This window comes from Gracilinanus agilis, chromosome 6 (assembly GCF_016433145.1).
Source record: "Gracilinanus agilis isolate LMUSP501 chromosome 6, AgileGrace, whole genome shotgun sequence".
Classification (NCBI taxonomy): Eukaryota; Metazoa; Chordata; class Mammalia; order Didelphimorphia; family Didelphidae; genus Gracilinanus; species Gracilinanus agilis.
Window position 1 is genome coordinate 296090643 of NC_058135.1, and position 16197 is coordinate 296106839.

Consider the following 16197-nt stretch of genomic DNA (forward strand, 5'->3'; position numbering starts at 1 on the left):
CCCCATGCACATTCTCATGGAGCCATGAGACATAAGAGACATGGAGAGGTACGGAGATAATTCCCCTGAGAGGACACTTTTCACTAATTCTGAGCTCCAACTGGTCAGTTTTACTATACCAAAAGCCACAGCAACTTTTCCAAGCTCTTAATACTTGCACTTCATTTCACATCAAATACTCTTTTTTTTTTTTTTTAACCCTTGTACTTCGGTGTATTGTCTCATAGGTGGAAGATTGGTAAGGGTGGGCAATGGGGGTCAAGTGACTTGCCCAGGGTCACACAGCTGGGAAGTGGCTGAGGCCGGGTTTGAACCTAGGACCTCCCGTCTCTAGGCCTGACTCTCACTCCACTGAGCTACCCAGCTGCCCCTCACATCAAATAAGCTTACGGACAGCCCTACATCCAGACAGAAGAGCCACACTTCCAGGTCAGTCTCCCCAGGTCTGACTTTTCTTCAGGATGGGTTTATCCCTTCTATCCCGGAGGTTTCTTTGTTACTCTTTGGGATTGTGGTGAGTAGAGTAATCAAGGTGTGGGTTCCCAGGATTTGGGGAGACAATTCTAAGGGAATCATGGAGAAATGAAGAAGTGCTTCTTCTCTTCCCTTCCCCACTCTCTTAGCTCAGCATTAGTTCCCTTTACATTAACTTCTTTGTATCCTCTATTTCAACTGTCCTTCCTTCTCTCTGTGCATGTAGAGGACAAGACCAATTAGTTTAGCAGGATGGGTGAAAGAGTCACTCTCAGCTCATGGTAAAAAGCTGAATAATCTGAATGGAGGGGGTCATTTTACAGATATCAGTCTTCAGCAGAACGTGTAGACAAAATTTATATCTGGTTCCTCTCTTCCCTTACGCATTTCAGGAATCTGTTTAACAACGCTGTCTATCTTTTTAAAATTATAAAAATTTAAGAGTTTGCAAAGGGTTTGGTGACACTTTCACACAATTCAGACATCCCTTTTATGCCCTATAAATCCCACAGCTCTCTCTTGGGCCTCCCTCATCTCATGGGGGAGGGGAGGGGGGGAGTAATCATTAATGACAAGGCTAGTACTGTAGAGCAAGAGTTGGCATGGACCTCGGAGGAGATGAATGATTCTCAATCCATATCAACTCTTTTTTTAGTAATAATTACATGTCTTTCAAGATTGTTCACAAAAATTCTATTACCATTATAAAGCATTACCATCGTAGTGTACAAAAGGGCAGCACTTCAGTATTTAAAAGGCTGACAATTGGAAGATGGATCAGTCTTGGACTTCTTGACTCCAAAAGGTAGAACACAAAGAGGAATGGTTAGAATTTACTAAAATAAAATTGTGGCTTGCTATCAGGAAACACTTGCCAACAATGTTTCTACTCTCTTCTACTCTGGAACATAGTAGATTCCCCCTCATTTCTTAGCTTTAGTCTAATCTCAGTTATCCACTTGGTGGAAATATATTGGAGTGGTTTTTTTCTATGTGTGGATTAGACTAAGCGTTGTGGGTGCCCTTCTGAAATTACAATTCCAGTTTTCTGAAATAGAAACATGAAATTATTTTCTTTTTAGAGTTTACTGATGTTGCTTTATTGCTGAGATTCCGTCTTCTACGTATTCATCCAAAAGATCTTTCGGAGAAAAAGGATCTGTTACTGGGATCTTCAGGTTCTTCAAACAATTTCAAATGCCCAGTGCAGAGTACAGACGCCCTCGTGTCGCACGGTCCAATTGTCCCTTTACTGCTTCTTTCCACAAACTGTTGGGATGAAAATCTGCTGCCAAGATGACTTCAGTCAGCACTTCCACATTGGTAGGTTTGATATCCACAATATTCAAACTTCTGGCCATAATCTCAAGGTGCCAAAGATTAATTGGCAAATCATCTGTAGATAGATAACTTTCATAATCACTTCTGACAGAGATGGATTTGATGTGATACGGCTGCGCGGTGGCAAATATTCTCCTTGGTCTCGCCTCGACCATCAGAACCATGGGGCTGAACACTGGCACTCGTCCTGTAGTAACTGTTGTAGGATCTCCAGGCCGACCATCTTCTTCCTTCAAGTTCTTTGGTCTCTTTCAGATATTTGCCTTAACATTGTGGTTTTATCATTGGTAGATGATAAAAATTGAGCAGCATTTTTCTGAGGACACCACTTCATCTTGGTGATCTTTTCTACAAATTCTAAACTTTTCAAGTGGTCAAACTCAGGTTCGTGGCTCCGGAAGGTGCCGTAAACATCATATTCTCCTCTGCTGTGTGTTTGGATTTTGTCCTCCTGCTCCTGTTGGAAGATGACGTCTCTACCTCCTTCATCTCCTGTTGCTAGCGGTTCTCCAGAATGCTTAAATTCTGATGTAGAAATTATATCTGCTTCTGCCACATCATCAGTAACTGCCCCTTTCAACCTGAGAAAAACACCATTTCTTCCTCCAGCTCCTGAAGGTCCCTCTGGACTGGCCAGGCTCTCTCTGAGCCCCACCCCAGCAGCATCTGTGGCTGAGGTGGGGGGTGGGGGGGAGAGGAGACCAGCAGCAAAAATTAATAATAATAATAACAACAACAATAATAATACATTTATTTATTTATTTGAAGGTTAAAAAAAGGAAAGAAAAACTTTTTTTAAGACTGCTGACATATGAACATGAAGATATACAACTTTAAGATAAGATGGTGGTAGTTCATAAGCAACCTTGTAATTTTTTAAGCAAATATTTCCTTAGGTGAGCAAAATTCTCTCCCTCTCTTCCCCTCTCCTAGAGATGGCATGCAATCTGATACACATGTGCAATAATGTAAAATATTTTCCTATATTAGTCATTTTATAGAAAAATTAGTCATTCAATCAAAAAATGGAGAAAGTGAAATAAAGTTTGTATCAGTCTGTATTCACACTCCATCAGTTCTTTTTCTGGGAGTAGATGGCATTTTTCATCACGGAGTCCTTTGAAATTGTCTGTATTGCTAAGAGTAGCTAAGTCATTGACAATTGTTCAACAAATATTGCTGTTACTGTATACAGTGTTCTCCTGGTTCTGTAATTAGCCAAATGGAAAAGGAGGTACAAGTGCTTAGTGAAGAAAATCATGTCTAAAAATTAGAATTGAGCAAGTCAAAGCTAATGACTTCATAAGACATCAAGAAACAATCAAATAAAGACAAAAGAATGAAAAAATAGAAGAAAATGTAAACTATCTCATTGGAAAAACAACTGACCTGGAAAATAAATCCAAGAGAGATAATCTAAGAAGTATTAGACTACCTGAAAGCATAATCAAAAAAAGAGCTTAGACATCATCTTTCAAGAAAGTATCAAGGAAAACTGCCCTGATAGTCTAGAATCAAAGGATAAAAGAGGAATGGAAAGTCCACTGAACACCTCTGGAAAGAGATCCCAAAAGGATAACTCCAGGAATATTATAACCAAATTCTAGAACTCCCGGGTCAAGGAGAAAATATTTAAAGCAGCCAGAAAGAAACAATTCAAATATCGTGGAGTCACAGTCAGGATAATAGAAGATTTAGTAGCTTCCCCATTAAAGAATTTTAGGGCCTGGAATATGATATTCCAGATGACAAAGGAGCTAGGATTTCAACCAAGAATGACTTACCCAGCAAAACTGGGCATAATCATTCAGGGAAAAAATGGGTATTCAATGAAATAGAGGACTTTCAGACATTCCTGATGAAAAGATCAGAGCTAAATGGAAATTTTGACTTTCAATTCAAGACTCAAGAGAATAATAAAATGGTAAAAAGGGAAAAAAATCAAAAGACATTCAGTTAGGTTAAAATTCATCCCTCCTTGGGAAGATGATATGTGTAATTCCTAAGAACTTTATCATTATTAGAGCAGTTAGAAGGGAAATACTTAGAAGGCAAAGGTGTGAGTTGAATATAATGGGATGATATCTAAAAAAAATTAAATGGACGGGAGGTCCTAGGTTCAAAGCTGGCCTCAGACACTCCCCAGCTGTGTGACCCTGGGCAAGTCACTTGACCCCCATTGCCCACCCTTACCACTCTTCCACCTAGGAGCCAATACACAGAAGTTAAGGTTTTAAAAAAATTAAATTAAGATGCATTGGAAGGTGGGAGAAAGAAGAAATAGAATGGATTAACTTATAATAAAAGAGACATTAAAGGGGAGGGGGATATCAGGAGGATAACACTTGAATCTTATTCTCATCAGAACTGGCTTAAAGAGAGAAGAACATACACAATCAAGTGGGTATAGAAATTTATTTTACCCTACATGAAAGTAGGAGGAGAAGAGGATAAGGGAAGGAGTGGGGCTGACAGAAAAAAGGACAAATTGGGACATGTGGTGCTCAGAAGCTAAACATTTTTGAGGATGGACAGAATGAAAGGAGAGAGGAAAGGATAAACAAGGGATGAAATAAGATATAAAGTAATACATAGTAATCATAATGGTGAAAAAATTTTATAATAAATTTCTTTAATGAAAACCTCATTTTTAAATATGTAAAGAAATAACTTGAATGTATAAGAATGCAAATCATTCTCCAATTGATTAATGATCAAAGGATATAAATGAGAAGTTCTCAAAGTAATTAAAACTATTGTTATGTGAAAGAATGCTCGAAATCATTATTAATTGGAGAAATGCAAACTGAAACAACTCTGAGGTAGAGAGAGAGAGAGAGAGAGAGAGAGAGAGAGAGAGAGAGAGAGAGAAAGTGAGAGAGAGAGAGAGATTTGGCTATTATGACAGGAAAGGAAAATTATAAAACTTGGAAGGAATGTGGGAAAATTGAGACATTAATGTGCCATCAGGGGAACTGTGAACTGAATTAACCATTCTGAAGAGCAATTTGAACCTATATCCAAAGGACTATGAAATAATGCATGCCCTTTTACCCAGCAATACCATTGCTAGGCTAGTGTCCCAAAAATATTTTTAAGAAAGGAAGGGGCAGGACCTATATGTGCAGGGATATTTAGAGCAGCTCTATTGGGCAGGGGGGAGGTAAAAAATTAGAAAGTGAGAGGATGCCCATCAATTAAGAAATAACTGAGTTATAGTATATGATTGTGAGAAAATACCATAGTGCTATAGGAAACGATGAGTAGAAAGAACTTGGGAAAAGCCTGGAAAGATATATATGAACTGAAGCAGAATGAAGTAAGTAGAACCCAGAGAACATTGTACACAGAGAAAGCAATACCGTGCCATGAGAAATTGTCAATAACTTAGCTATTCTCAGCAATATGATGATCCAAAACAATTCCATGATAAAAATGCCATCTGCTTCCAGGGACAGAATTAATGGAGTCTAGATGAAAACCAAAACAGATATTTTTCACTTTCTTAATTTTTTTTTGTTTTGTTCAAGCTTTCTTCCACAAAAGGATTAATATGGGAAAATGTTTTACATGATCACACGTGGAATTAATATCAGATTGCTTACCATGGTGGGTAGGGAGGAGGAAAGGGGGAATTCAAAATTCAAGACTCAAAATTCTTTTTAAAATGTTGGAAACTGTTTTTATGTGTAATGGGGAGAAGAGGAATAAAATAAGGTTCCCCCAAAATGAAATGGGCTACCATTTATATGAAAACCTAGGTCATTCTTTCCCACCAATGTACTCAATATCCATAGGGAAAAGGTAGACATTTAAAATAAGAGCCTGGTTGGGAAGCAGATGAGGGAGGAAAATCCTTTTTTTTTAAGTACCTCACAAGAGCAACTACATGGTGCAGGGGATAGAGGGCTGAGTCTGGAATCTGAAAGATCTGAATTTAAATCTGGTCTCAGCCATTTACTAGCAGTGTGACCCTGGAAAAGTCACTTTACAGTATTTGCCTCTAAAGAAAGATTTTTTAAACCCTTAAAAAACAACAGAATTATGGAGGGAGGAAAAGGAAGTTTGAAAAAATAAATTACCTCACAAATAACTGAACCAATTCCTCGATTATTAACATGCTTCCACTACATCATACCAATCCCATCCCACGGTTCCAAATCCTATGTTGCCATCATTAAAAGACCATCCTCCATCTCCCGCTTACCACTCATTCTCACTTTAGAAAGACTTCTACTCACATTAAGAGGTGACCTATTTTGAGCTCTCCTTTATGAAGCAATGTAAATTGACTGAGCTTGGAAATGCCATTTGAACATAAAGAGTTGAGGCTTTCTCTAACTGGCAATAGTGAGCACTATAAGTCATGGAGCGAGCAGAGAAACCCTTTCAAGTGCTTCAGATATTTCTGAATAGACTGAGAACATCAAAGCCTTAGATCTCAGATTGGGAAGTGCCTGAAATGAAAGACATTTTCTCCCTCATGGGCTTCCCAGCCAGGATCCTATAAACGCCTGCTTCCATGTCCCATGGATGTTGAATGCCCTGATGAGTGAGGAAGACCTCGCTGGACTTGCCGGGTAAGAAGAGGCAAGTCAAAGGAGAGAATAAGTAAATAGTAGCACATATATGGGAAGGGGTGTGTGTGGTCCTTGAAGAGGCTGAGTGTGAGCATAACAGGGTTCCTTTCTATTTTAACAAATCATTCTTAAGAAGAGCAGTATGGTTGATACTGTCGTTAGATGATTTCAAACCTGAATTCTCAGGCACAAAAAAATTGTCATCAATCCTTTGTCATCGACATGGTAAGAAGCGACCAATGAAGGGTACAGGGACATCTGCTTCACCTAGGATCTTTATAATTTTTATTAAAAGCTTCAAGACATATCTCACACTTTAAAATGTTGGGCAACACAAAGGTGGGCAACAGTCAACATTCTAAGGAGAACAACAGGTTCTAGAACCATCTTTAAAACCTAAAAATTGGGGGCAAAAGTTGAGGAGAGCTAGGCTCCCATGAACGGGACCCTCAGACATTGATTTGGCTCGTTCTCCTGCTCTACTTAGTGGATGTGGGAGGTATGTTGTGATATTGTCTGTTCTTCTCTACACCCGGTTCTTATTGGGTTCTCACATGTGATCTTCAGACAGGGTTTAGGGGAAGAAATGAGCAGGCAGGCAGAAGAATGGGGAGATTCAGAAAATGAAGCAATGCTTAAGGAGACCTTAAAGGCCCTCATCTTGTGTCCAGGAAAGACTCCAAATCCTTTCTTTAATCCTTAACAGTGTTCAAAGAGGCTGAGCTTGGAGTGAGCCCACGGCCACACTGACCCCTCTGTCCTACTTCTGGGATTCTGTCTGTCTGAGACAGGCTAGAAAATCAAGCAAAGGCTGATGAGAGAGGTAGGAAAGAGAAAAATCAGAGAATGATCTCTTTAGGGCCCATGCCATCCTGGAAAAGAAAAATGGCAGAATCTTCCCACAGAGGCTTTCTTAAACTGCTACACATTGGGCAACCCCACAGTTAACCTCCCTGGACTGTGAAGGCAAAGATAAAACAATACAATATGATTCCACCTGGGGGAAATGGCTTTAGTGCCTCTCTGTTCCAATCAATGTCTGAAAAAGAATCCCCTCTTTAAGATACTTGACAGATGACCCTCTAATCATGCCCTAAGAATCCCCATTTCAACCTTTCCAATCCCCAGAAATAGTCATTTCATCTTCCCTGAGTTTCTTCTTCTCTAAGCAACACCTCCCCGTTTTCTTCAGTCTTTGTCTTATTCGAGTCACTCCATGTCTACTGATGATGTTAGGATTCAGAGGAGACACATCTGTCATCTCTGCAATAGAATTAAGCAACTCTTCCTGGTTTGGTCCTTTATTACTCATCCCTATTAACTTTTTTCTCTTGACTCCCATGTTTGAACTCCAGAGTTTCTAAAGAGCCCAGGTCTATTTTTTAATCAGAATTGCTTGGAAGTGTGAGGATATATGAATAAACCTAAAGACAAATTGGATCCACTGAGGAAAAGCTGCCTTAAAGACATGTTTATGAGCTTGCTTGAAGATTTCTTTGGCAGGGCCAGAATCTCAGAATAGTAGCTCAAAAAGTACTGTCTAGCTATAGCCAAAACAAGACACCTCCCGAAAGCTCCCTTCATAATAATCCTTGAGTTGGTCATTGTTTTACTGACCAAAGAAGCTTCTGTAATGTCATGGCCAAATGAGCCAGACTCTCTTTTGCCCTAATTCCTGTGCACCCTCCTCAAGTTACTGTCAATATTCCTCAGTTGCTGGAGTTTGTGTAAATGCCTTACAAATGTTTTGGTTAAAGTCTTTTCATAAACAATTTTCTGTGAGAAAGTTACACCCCTAAGAATGACGTAATGCTTAAGAGCTTATGATTGGTCAACGATGCGGTCATGTTCTTTTTATTTGTTAGAGAAAACTTTTATATATATATATATATAGGAATGGATTCTCAATATAATTTGAACTTGTGGCAGACTCCTTGTTCTGCTCGGGCCTATCAATCTATCATTGGAACTCCTGCCTGTCCATCTGTGTGTGTGTGTGTGTGTGTGTGAATCTTTCACTCTTGTTTGCTCGAGCTGGTTCTCGGGAGGCCTGGAACTCTATTTTTCTCGCCGCCCCTTCACTGTCGGGGCCTAGTATGGAAGTCCTCTATTTCATTAAAAATCTCTTTTTCCCCTTGCAGGATTATACTCAGTTTTGCTGGGTAAATTACTTAAGACTGTAAGCCTCTGCCCTTTGCTTCTCAGCATTTTGTATTTCCAGTTCTCCACTCCTTGTAGGGGTGGCTGCTAAATCATGTGTCATCCCAACTGTGGCTTCTCAATACTTGGATTCTTCCATCTTTGGCATTTTCAGGGTTGTTTTCCCCTTTGACCTAGAAGCTCCATAACGGTCCTGGAATTTTTATTTGGAGGTTTCTATCTAGAGGTGATCACAGGGCAGCTGGGTAGCTCAGTGGATTGAAAGTCAGGCCTAGAGATGGGAGGTCTTGGGTTCAAATCTGGCCTCAGACACTTCCCAGCTGGGTGACCCTGGGCAAGTCACTTGACCCCCATTGCCCACCCTTACCACTCTTCCACCAAGGAGCCAATGCACAGAAGTTAAGGGTTTAAAAAAATAAAATAAAATGATGATAGAGTTGATCACTACCACTACTTTGTCCTCTGGTTCTAAGAGACTTGGGCAGTTTCATTTAAGAATTTTTTATGATTATTTATTTACTTATTTCACTAAATATTTCCTAATCACATGTAAAAAAAATCAACATGATCCCTAGAAATGAGAGGGAGTTTTGCTTTGAATACCTCAGTGATCCCTATTGACCGAGGATGTCAACATTCTTGTCCCCACTCTGTCCTCCCAAACCTCTGGCTCGGAATGAATGGCCATCATGACTCCTTGACTTTTCTTCTCTTCTCAGACTGGAGAAATGCCCCATTTCTGCCTTGCTCATCAGTTCCAAAGGCACATCATTTGTCAATAAAAGGGACCTGAAGGAATAGGGGAAAAAACAAACAATCCTGACGCCTGCCGTGTCACGTTCTGGGCTGGTCGGTGACCTGGTTTGTCCTACGGTGAGCCCCTGGTGCCATATGCTCCTTCCCTCTCCATATCCCCTCTGTAGACTACCAGCTACTTCAGGGCAGGAATAGGTTCTTTGTCTTTATATTCCTAGCACCAAGCCAGGCGGTGATAGTTATTCTGGGACCAGCATCTCCAAACAGGAAGTATTAAGCAAATGTTTGTTGCAATTTGGCACAGGAAAAAAAAAATCAAAAGATTATGTCATTTCCTCTCCTTTTCAAACATGGATGACTGAGTATGGAATAGTGTGCATACACTGGGAGTTGGTTCACATTATAGTTGTATAAAAGCATTTTTTCCTCTTTCTCCTTCATTCATTCATTAAAAAAATTAATTCTGTGCCTGCTCTTTGATCCAGCAATACCCAAAAAGATAATAAGGGGAAATGTTTGTACAAAAATATTCATAGTCACACTTTGTGGTGGCAAAAAATCCCTGAAAAATGAGGTGGTGTCCATCGATGAGGGAATGGCTGAACACATTGTGGTGTCTGATGAGGACGGAATACTATTGTGCTGAAAGGAATGATGAACTGGAGGAACTCCATGTGAATTGGAACGACCTCCATGAACTGATGCGGAACAAAATGGGCAGAACCAGGAGAATGTTGTACACAGAAAGTGAGACGTTGTGGGGTGATCAAAGGTAATTGACTTTGCTACTAATAGCAATGCGATGATCCAGAACAACCCTGAGGGGCTTTGGAGAAAGAAGCTCCACATCTAGAGAAAGAACTGTGGGAGCAGAATCGAAGAAGAAAAGCAGGCTTTACCACTTGTTTATATGGTATAGGATTTGGGGTTTTCGGTTTTTAAAAGATCACTCTATTACCAAAATGAATAATATGGAAATAGGTATTGAGCGATAACACATGGATAACCCAGTGGAATGGCTTGTTGGCTCCGGGAGGGGAGAGGGAAGAAGGAAGGGAAAAAAAACATGAATCATGGAACTGTGGAAAAATACTTTAAATAAAGTTTAAAAAATTTAATTTGGGGGGGCGCCATATTGAACAACAAAAGTTATCTAAAAGAAAAAAATTATGGATAGAAATGTTTAAGTATGAACAAAGTGGATCGATTTATGAATGAAGGAGTAAATGGACAAATAATCGCAGGCTTGCCTACCTTCATGAACAAATCAATAAAAGTCTGTCGTATTGAATCAAACGATTTAGCCTGTCCTATAGGGCTGTCCACACGAGTTACAGAAGGATCCCCAAACCCCATGTAGTCTTCCACAGTCTAAAGGAAGAGCAGACGGGAGGGGGCAATGGAGAATGGTTTGAAGCCTGGTCAGACTTTCAGAAAGGAGAAGCATCTGCTGGAGGCTCATTTCTATTCCCCACTCTCAGGCCATGACAGGAGAAAGAAGGAAAGGGGAGAAGGAAGCAGACATTTATGAAGTGCCTACTAGGTAGATGCTGAGCATATAGCTGGGACAGCAAGGTGGCGCAGTAGCTAGAGGGCAGGCCTGGGCTGGGCTGGGAGTGAAGAAGACTCACCTTTGCGAGTTCAAGTCCAGCCTCCTCAGTGTGATCCTACCCAAGTCATTGGATCCTTTCTGCCTCATCGGTGGTCCATGTAGAAAATGGCAAAGCCCTCTAGCAACTTTGCCAGGAAAACCCCAAAAGGGGTCATGGAGGGGCCCAAACAGCAAGAGAGCCGCCCCCGCCCCCCCTCCCCCATTCTTGCCTCCTCGCCAGGCTGCTTTTTTCAGCCTTTCTCTGGGCTGGCGCTCGAGCCTTGCCTCCCGGTAACCGCGGCGGGTTATTAATTCACGGTCGGCTCTCCGGAAGGCCTCCGTTTGGTCAAAGGCGGGCGGAGCCAGTCTGGGGGGCCTGAGCGGGGCGGGGAGGAAGTGGGGGCTGGTTTTCCCAGCAGATCGCGGGCTGGGCCTGGTGTCCGAAAGCCTCACCCGCACGGCTTCAGGCGAGCCCTCAGCCCCTTACGGTGGGCCCCGTCCGCCTCCGTTTCCTCCTCTGTCAAGCGACCTGGAGAAGGAAATGGCCCGGCTCGCCGGTGTCTCGCCCCAGAGAACTCCACGTTGGGTCAAAGAGAGCCAACGGGCCCGGCACTGGCCTGAACGCCGTCTAAAGGCCCTCGCGAGCGATTGAGAGGCGCGCCGCGGCCCGTAGCGGTCGAGCTTCCTCCGCCCTTCGTGCCGGGCCCTGGGGCGCCCCCTGGCGGCGCCCGCGCGGAGGGTCGCTCTGGCAGCCTCGGAGGAGCCGCCGGGCATGGCCGAGTTCTCCGTCCCGGACCGCAGCAGCCCCGCCGAAGGCTTCACGCTGTACAAGTGGCTGGGGGGCGTCGTTCTGCTCGTCGCGCTGCTCGGCCTGCTGGGGAACCTCCTGGTCCTGTGGCTGCTGGGCTTCCTCATCCGCAGGAACCCCGTCTCCGTCTACGTGCTCAACCTGGCCGCGGCCGAAGCCCTCTTCCTGTGCGGCCACTCGGTGCTCTGCTTGGGGGACCTGCTAGACTACTTCGAGCGCTCCCCCGCCTGGATGGGCGTGAACGACATCACCGAAATGGCCTACTCCGCCGCCCTGAGCCTGCGGGCGGCCACCTGCGCCGAGCTCTGCCTCTCGGCGCTCTGCCCGCGCGGCTACCGGCGCCGGCGGCCCCAGCACACGTCGACGGTGGTGTGCGGCGGCCTCTGGGTTCTGGCCTGCCTGCTGCTGGGGGGGCACTTTCTGTTCTGCCTCAGCGACCAGGACAGCCATTTCTGCAACCCCATCATCATCGGCCAGATGGTCCACTTCTTCCTCTTCACCGCCCTGCTCTTCCTGGCCAGCCTCGCCATCGTGCTGAAGGTCCAGTGCAGCGGCCGGCGCCGGCGGCGGCCGCCCAGGCTCTACCGCCTGGCCCTCATCATGGCCCTCGTGTTCCTGCTCTTCGGCCTGGCCCCCGACATCGAGCATTTCCTGGAGACCTTCGGCATAGACGTCCTCGTTCCCCTCTGGCTGCCCACGCTCCTGGCCAACTTGAACTGCAGCGCCAACCCCGTCCTCTACTTCGCCCTGAACCGCCGCCGCCGCAGGGGCAGGAGGGGGAGGGAGCCGCTCCGGCGGGTGCTCCAGAGGGCCCTGACCGACGAGCAGGACCTGGAGGGCGACGAGAGGGACGCCTCCCACACCACCACCTGGGAGACGTCCTTCTGAACCCGGCCGCAGGGGCGGCGCCCTCCTGGGGCAGAGCCGGGCCTCCACCTCCTGCCCTGCCCTTGGCTTGGTGCCCAGGCCCCGAACGCCCAGCCAGGAGCGAGCATCTCTTCGAAGAACTCTGCACAGATCTCCCGGAACCCTCACGGTATCCCCGGGGGCGGAGAGGGGGGCACATGCGCTCATCGGGCCCATCTTACAGTTCAGGAAACTGAGGCAGGTAACGGTTCAGGCACTGCCCGTGGCCCCCAAAGCTAGGCGGTCCCTGAAACTGGATTTGAACTCAGACCTTTCTGACGGCAGGCCTAATGCTGACCGTTCTGATAGAAATTCCTTGGAGACTGTCTATTAATTGATAATTATTTATATTATTTAGTCTATATTATAGAATTTTATATTCTATTGGTTATATGTTATGGTCTTATAGTGTTTCATTCTATTTCATTATTATAATTATAGTGTGTTATAGTTTATATTGCATTCTTCATGTATTCTATAGTTCATTAGTAGGAGTTGGAGTAAGAGAGAATCCCAAAGTCAGCTGGCCACACCTAACCAGTGTGAGTTTGCAGAGCTTGTCTCCAAGGAGCCAAAAAGCCCAAAAAAGACTTCACTTCCTCAGTCCCCTCCCTTATAAAGGCATGGGGGCACCCCTTCTGGATCTCTCTGGATCTCCTTCCAGGTCAAGGGCTAGTCTTCCAGATGCCAAGAGTGCCATGGGACCAGGGGCCAGCTTCTTCCAGGATGCCAGGAAGCCATGAGGCCGCTGGCATGCTCCCAGAGCACAATGTGCTCCCCAGGCAAAGGGGGGAGCAATGGATTTTCAAAGGAATAAGGGGTCCGATTTCTATTTAATTCCCTCAATCCCCCCTGTGATTCTCTAAGAGATGAACTGTGCTCATCTCCTCAAAGAACCATCCCAGGGGGTAGCTGAGTAGTTCAGTGGATGGAGAGCCAGGCCTAGAGATGAGAGGTCCTGGGTTCAAATCTGGCCTCAGACACGTCCCAGCTGTGTGACCCTGGGCGAGTCACTTAACCCCCATTGCCTAGCCCTTACCGCTCTTCTGCCTTGGAGCTAATACACAGTATTGACTCCAAGACAGAAGGTGAGGGTTTTAAATTAAACTTAAATTAATTTAAATAAATAAAAAAAAAGAATCATCCCATATCAAATGTCTATATGTTTCAGGATTGTCATACATTTCATGGAGGTCTAACTCCATTTGGGGTGTTTCTTAACATATTTAAAAAATGATCGACAGGCACATTGACAAGGAACCACCAGGAGGCATTCTCCTTTTTTGGCACGAGGCTTTTACAACCAAGAAAAAATAACGGTGCTTGGGAAGAACAACAGCAGATGGAGGGCCCAACCCGCCACAGTTCAGTTCATCATATCCAAATGAGAGTCTCATGATGTAGGGTTTGTTTTTTTTAATTTCTGGAGACATCTTCTATTGCTGCCATCTCTTTAGTCCATCCGGAATCATGAATCACAGCAGGAGATCTGCTTCCCTAGTCCAGGTTATTGGCAATATCTTTCCTTAAAATTGCTTTTAGAAGATCTTAGGATAACTTCACAATCACCCATCTCAGGAAGACAGAGATCTAATCTTAACAGAACCTGACACAAAATAATGTTCTGATATAGTGAATAGTCATTGACAGCAGACAATTGACTTGGTAAAGGATGAATGACAAGATTATTGACTTAAGAATGCATTCAATAACATGTGGCTCTCCCTTCCCAAAACCAAGAGGGGAGAAAATAAATATGTGTAGAGAGAGAGACATAGATTAAAATCATAACAAGCTCCTGACACATAGCCAAGGTCTAGTGGAGGTAGATTATATCCCACGAGCATGAAGGTTAGTTGTTAGTTGCCACAATATTGCAGTTACCTACCATCTGCCATGACTAAAGAACGTTTCCAAGCCAAAAAAAAAAAAAAGAGGATCAAAGTCTGATCAGATTTCTCTTCCATCATGGGGATAGCAAGCTGGAGTTCGAGCCAAATAGGGATATCTTAGAGTCCAATATCTTATAGGCTGAATCAGAAAAGGCCAACCTCAGAACTCTGCAAAAGTCACTTCCCTGATCCTCCCCCACCCTAGACAGCTCTCCCGCTTTGGCACAGCCTTTCACCACCCCCACAAAGGTGGATATCCGCTGGAATTTCAAAGGAAGGGGCTGTTATCTCTTGAATTACACCAAGAAGGACAGGGAACAAAGTTAGAGTCCTCAGGGAACAAAGAGCCATCTAGAGAATGTGATATTATGGCTCTTAGTTTACATACGTGATCTCTCCCTAATACATTTGTAGGTGAATCAAGCATTAGGGGGGATGAATGTTCTACCAATAAAGGGCCCATGGACACAATGCTAGGAGAAAGCATACTAACATTTTGAGGCTTCCCGGACACTCCTACCACATTTAAAGAACCAATGGAATTGCATTCAGAATCAGATTTGCACACTAACACTGATCTGGATGCTCCAGTGTCCAGGAGACAATCATAAGTGTTCCCAACCTTAAGGTTCACATGAAGCTCTTTTCTAGGGGGAGTTGAACAGACTGGAATAATTGTCATCAAAACATCAGGGTGTGAAAAGGAGTAGACCTCATCCTCAGACTCCAAGGTCCTGTGAAGATAGGACTAACTCTCCCCTTGCCTATTTTTAAATTAATCAACAAAAATTGAAAACATGGGGGCAGCTGGGTAGCTCAGTGGATTGAGAGCCAGGCCTAGAGACGGGAGGTCCTAGGTTCAAATCCGGCCTCAGCCACTTCCCAGCTGTGTGACCCTGGGCAAGTCACTTGACCCCCATTGCCTACCCTTACCAATCTTCCACCTATAAAGTCAATACACAGAAGTTAAGGGTTTAAAAAAAAAAAAAATTGAAAACACCCCTACTTAACACTAAGTGGGGGAGGTCCACAAGCCACTTATTAAAAGTGGTTGAAAAAGGGGCAGCTGGGTAGCTCAGTGGAGTGAGAGCCAGGCCTAGAGACAGGAGGTCCTAGGTTCAAACCCGGCCTCAGACACTTCCCAGCTGTGTGACCCTGGGCAAGTCACTTGACCCCCATTGCCCACCCTTACCAATCTTCCACCTATGAGACAATACACCGAAGTACAAGGGTTTAAAAAAAAAAAAAAAAGTGGTTGAAAACCCAGAGACCACCAACCACCCTCTGGGCAATGCTAAGCAAATTTAAAGACTGCAATTGGCTCCTATAAAGTGGAGGAAGGGACAGGAAGTGACATGGTAAAAGGATTATACAGGGTCCTGAACTTCCTGTCTGGGAGATTTTCAGCCTGAATCTGGGGCTTGGAGGATTTTGGACTGGGATTGCTCTCTCAATTGTAACATTCACTCACCAAAAAGATAGAAAAATAGCTGGGAAATATACATAAAAAAGTTATCTTCCCCAAAGCTTCTCCTTGATGAGTTCAGCTTCTCAGGAACCTGGAACTCAGTAAAAAAAAAAAATCTGCTCTACTGTAAGTCACTCTTCTGTAACAAGGACAAGCTGAGAAAAATAAGGCAAGAAAGGTTGAGTCTCCCAATTTGTAGTTGTCATATTGTTATGATTAAA

The 16197-nt window shown here is 44.0% G+C and overlaps 1 protein-coding gene and 1 pseudogene across 1 annotated transcript; one reads left to right on the top strand and one right to left on the bottom strand.

Moving 5' to 3' along the window:
- Positions 1–1602: 1602 nt before the first annotated feature.
- Positions 1603–11676, bottom strand: LOC123252842 (annotated as a pseudogene).
- Positions 11675–12598, top strand: LOC123252843 (mas-related G-protein coupled receptor member X2-like). The gene has a single exon (XM_044682078.1). The coding sequence runs from the start codon at positions 11675–11677 to the stop codon at positions 12596–12598; it is 924 nt and encodes a 307-aa protein (XP_044538013.1).
- Positions 12599–16197: the final 3599 nt, after the last annotated feature.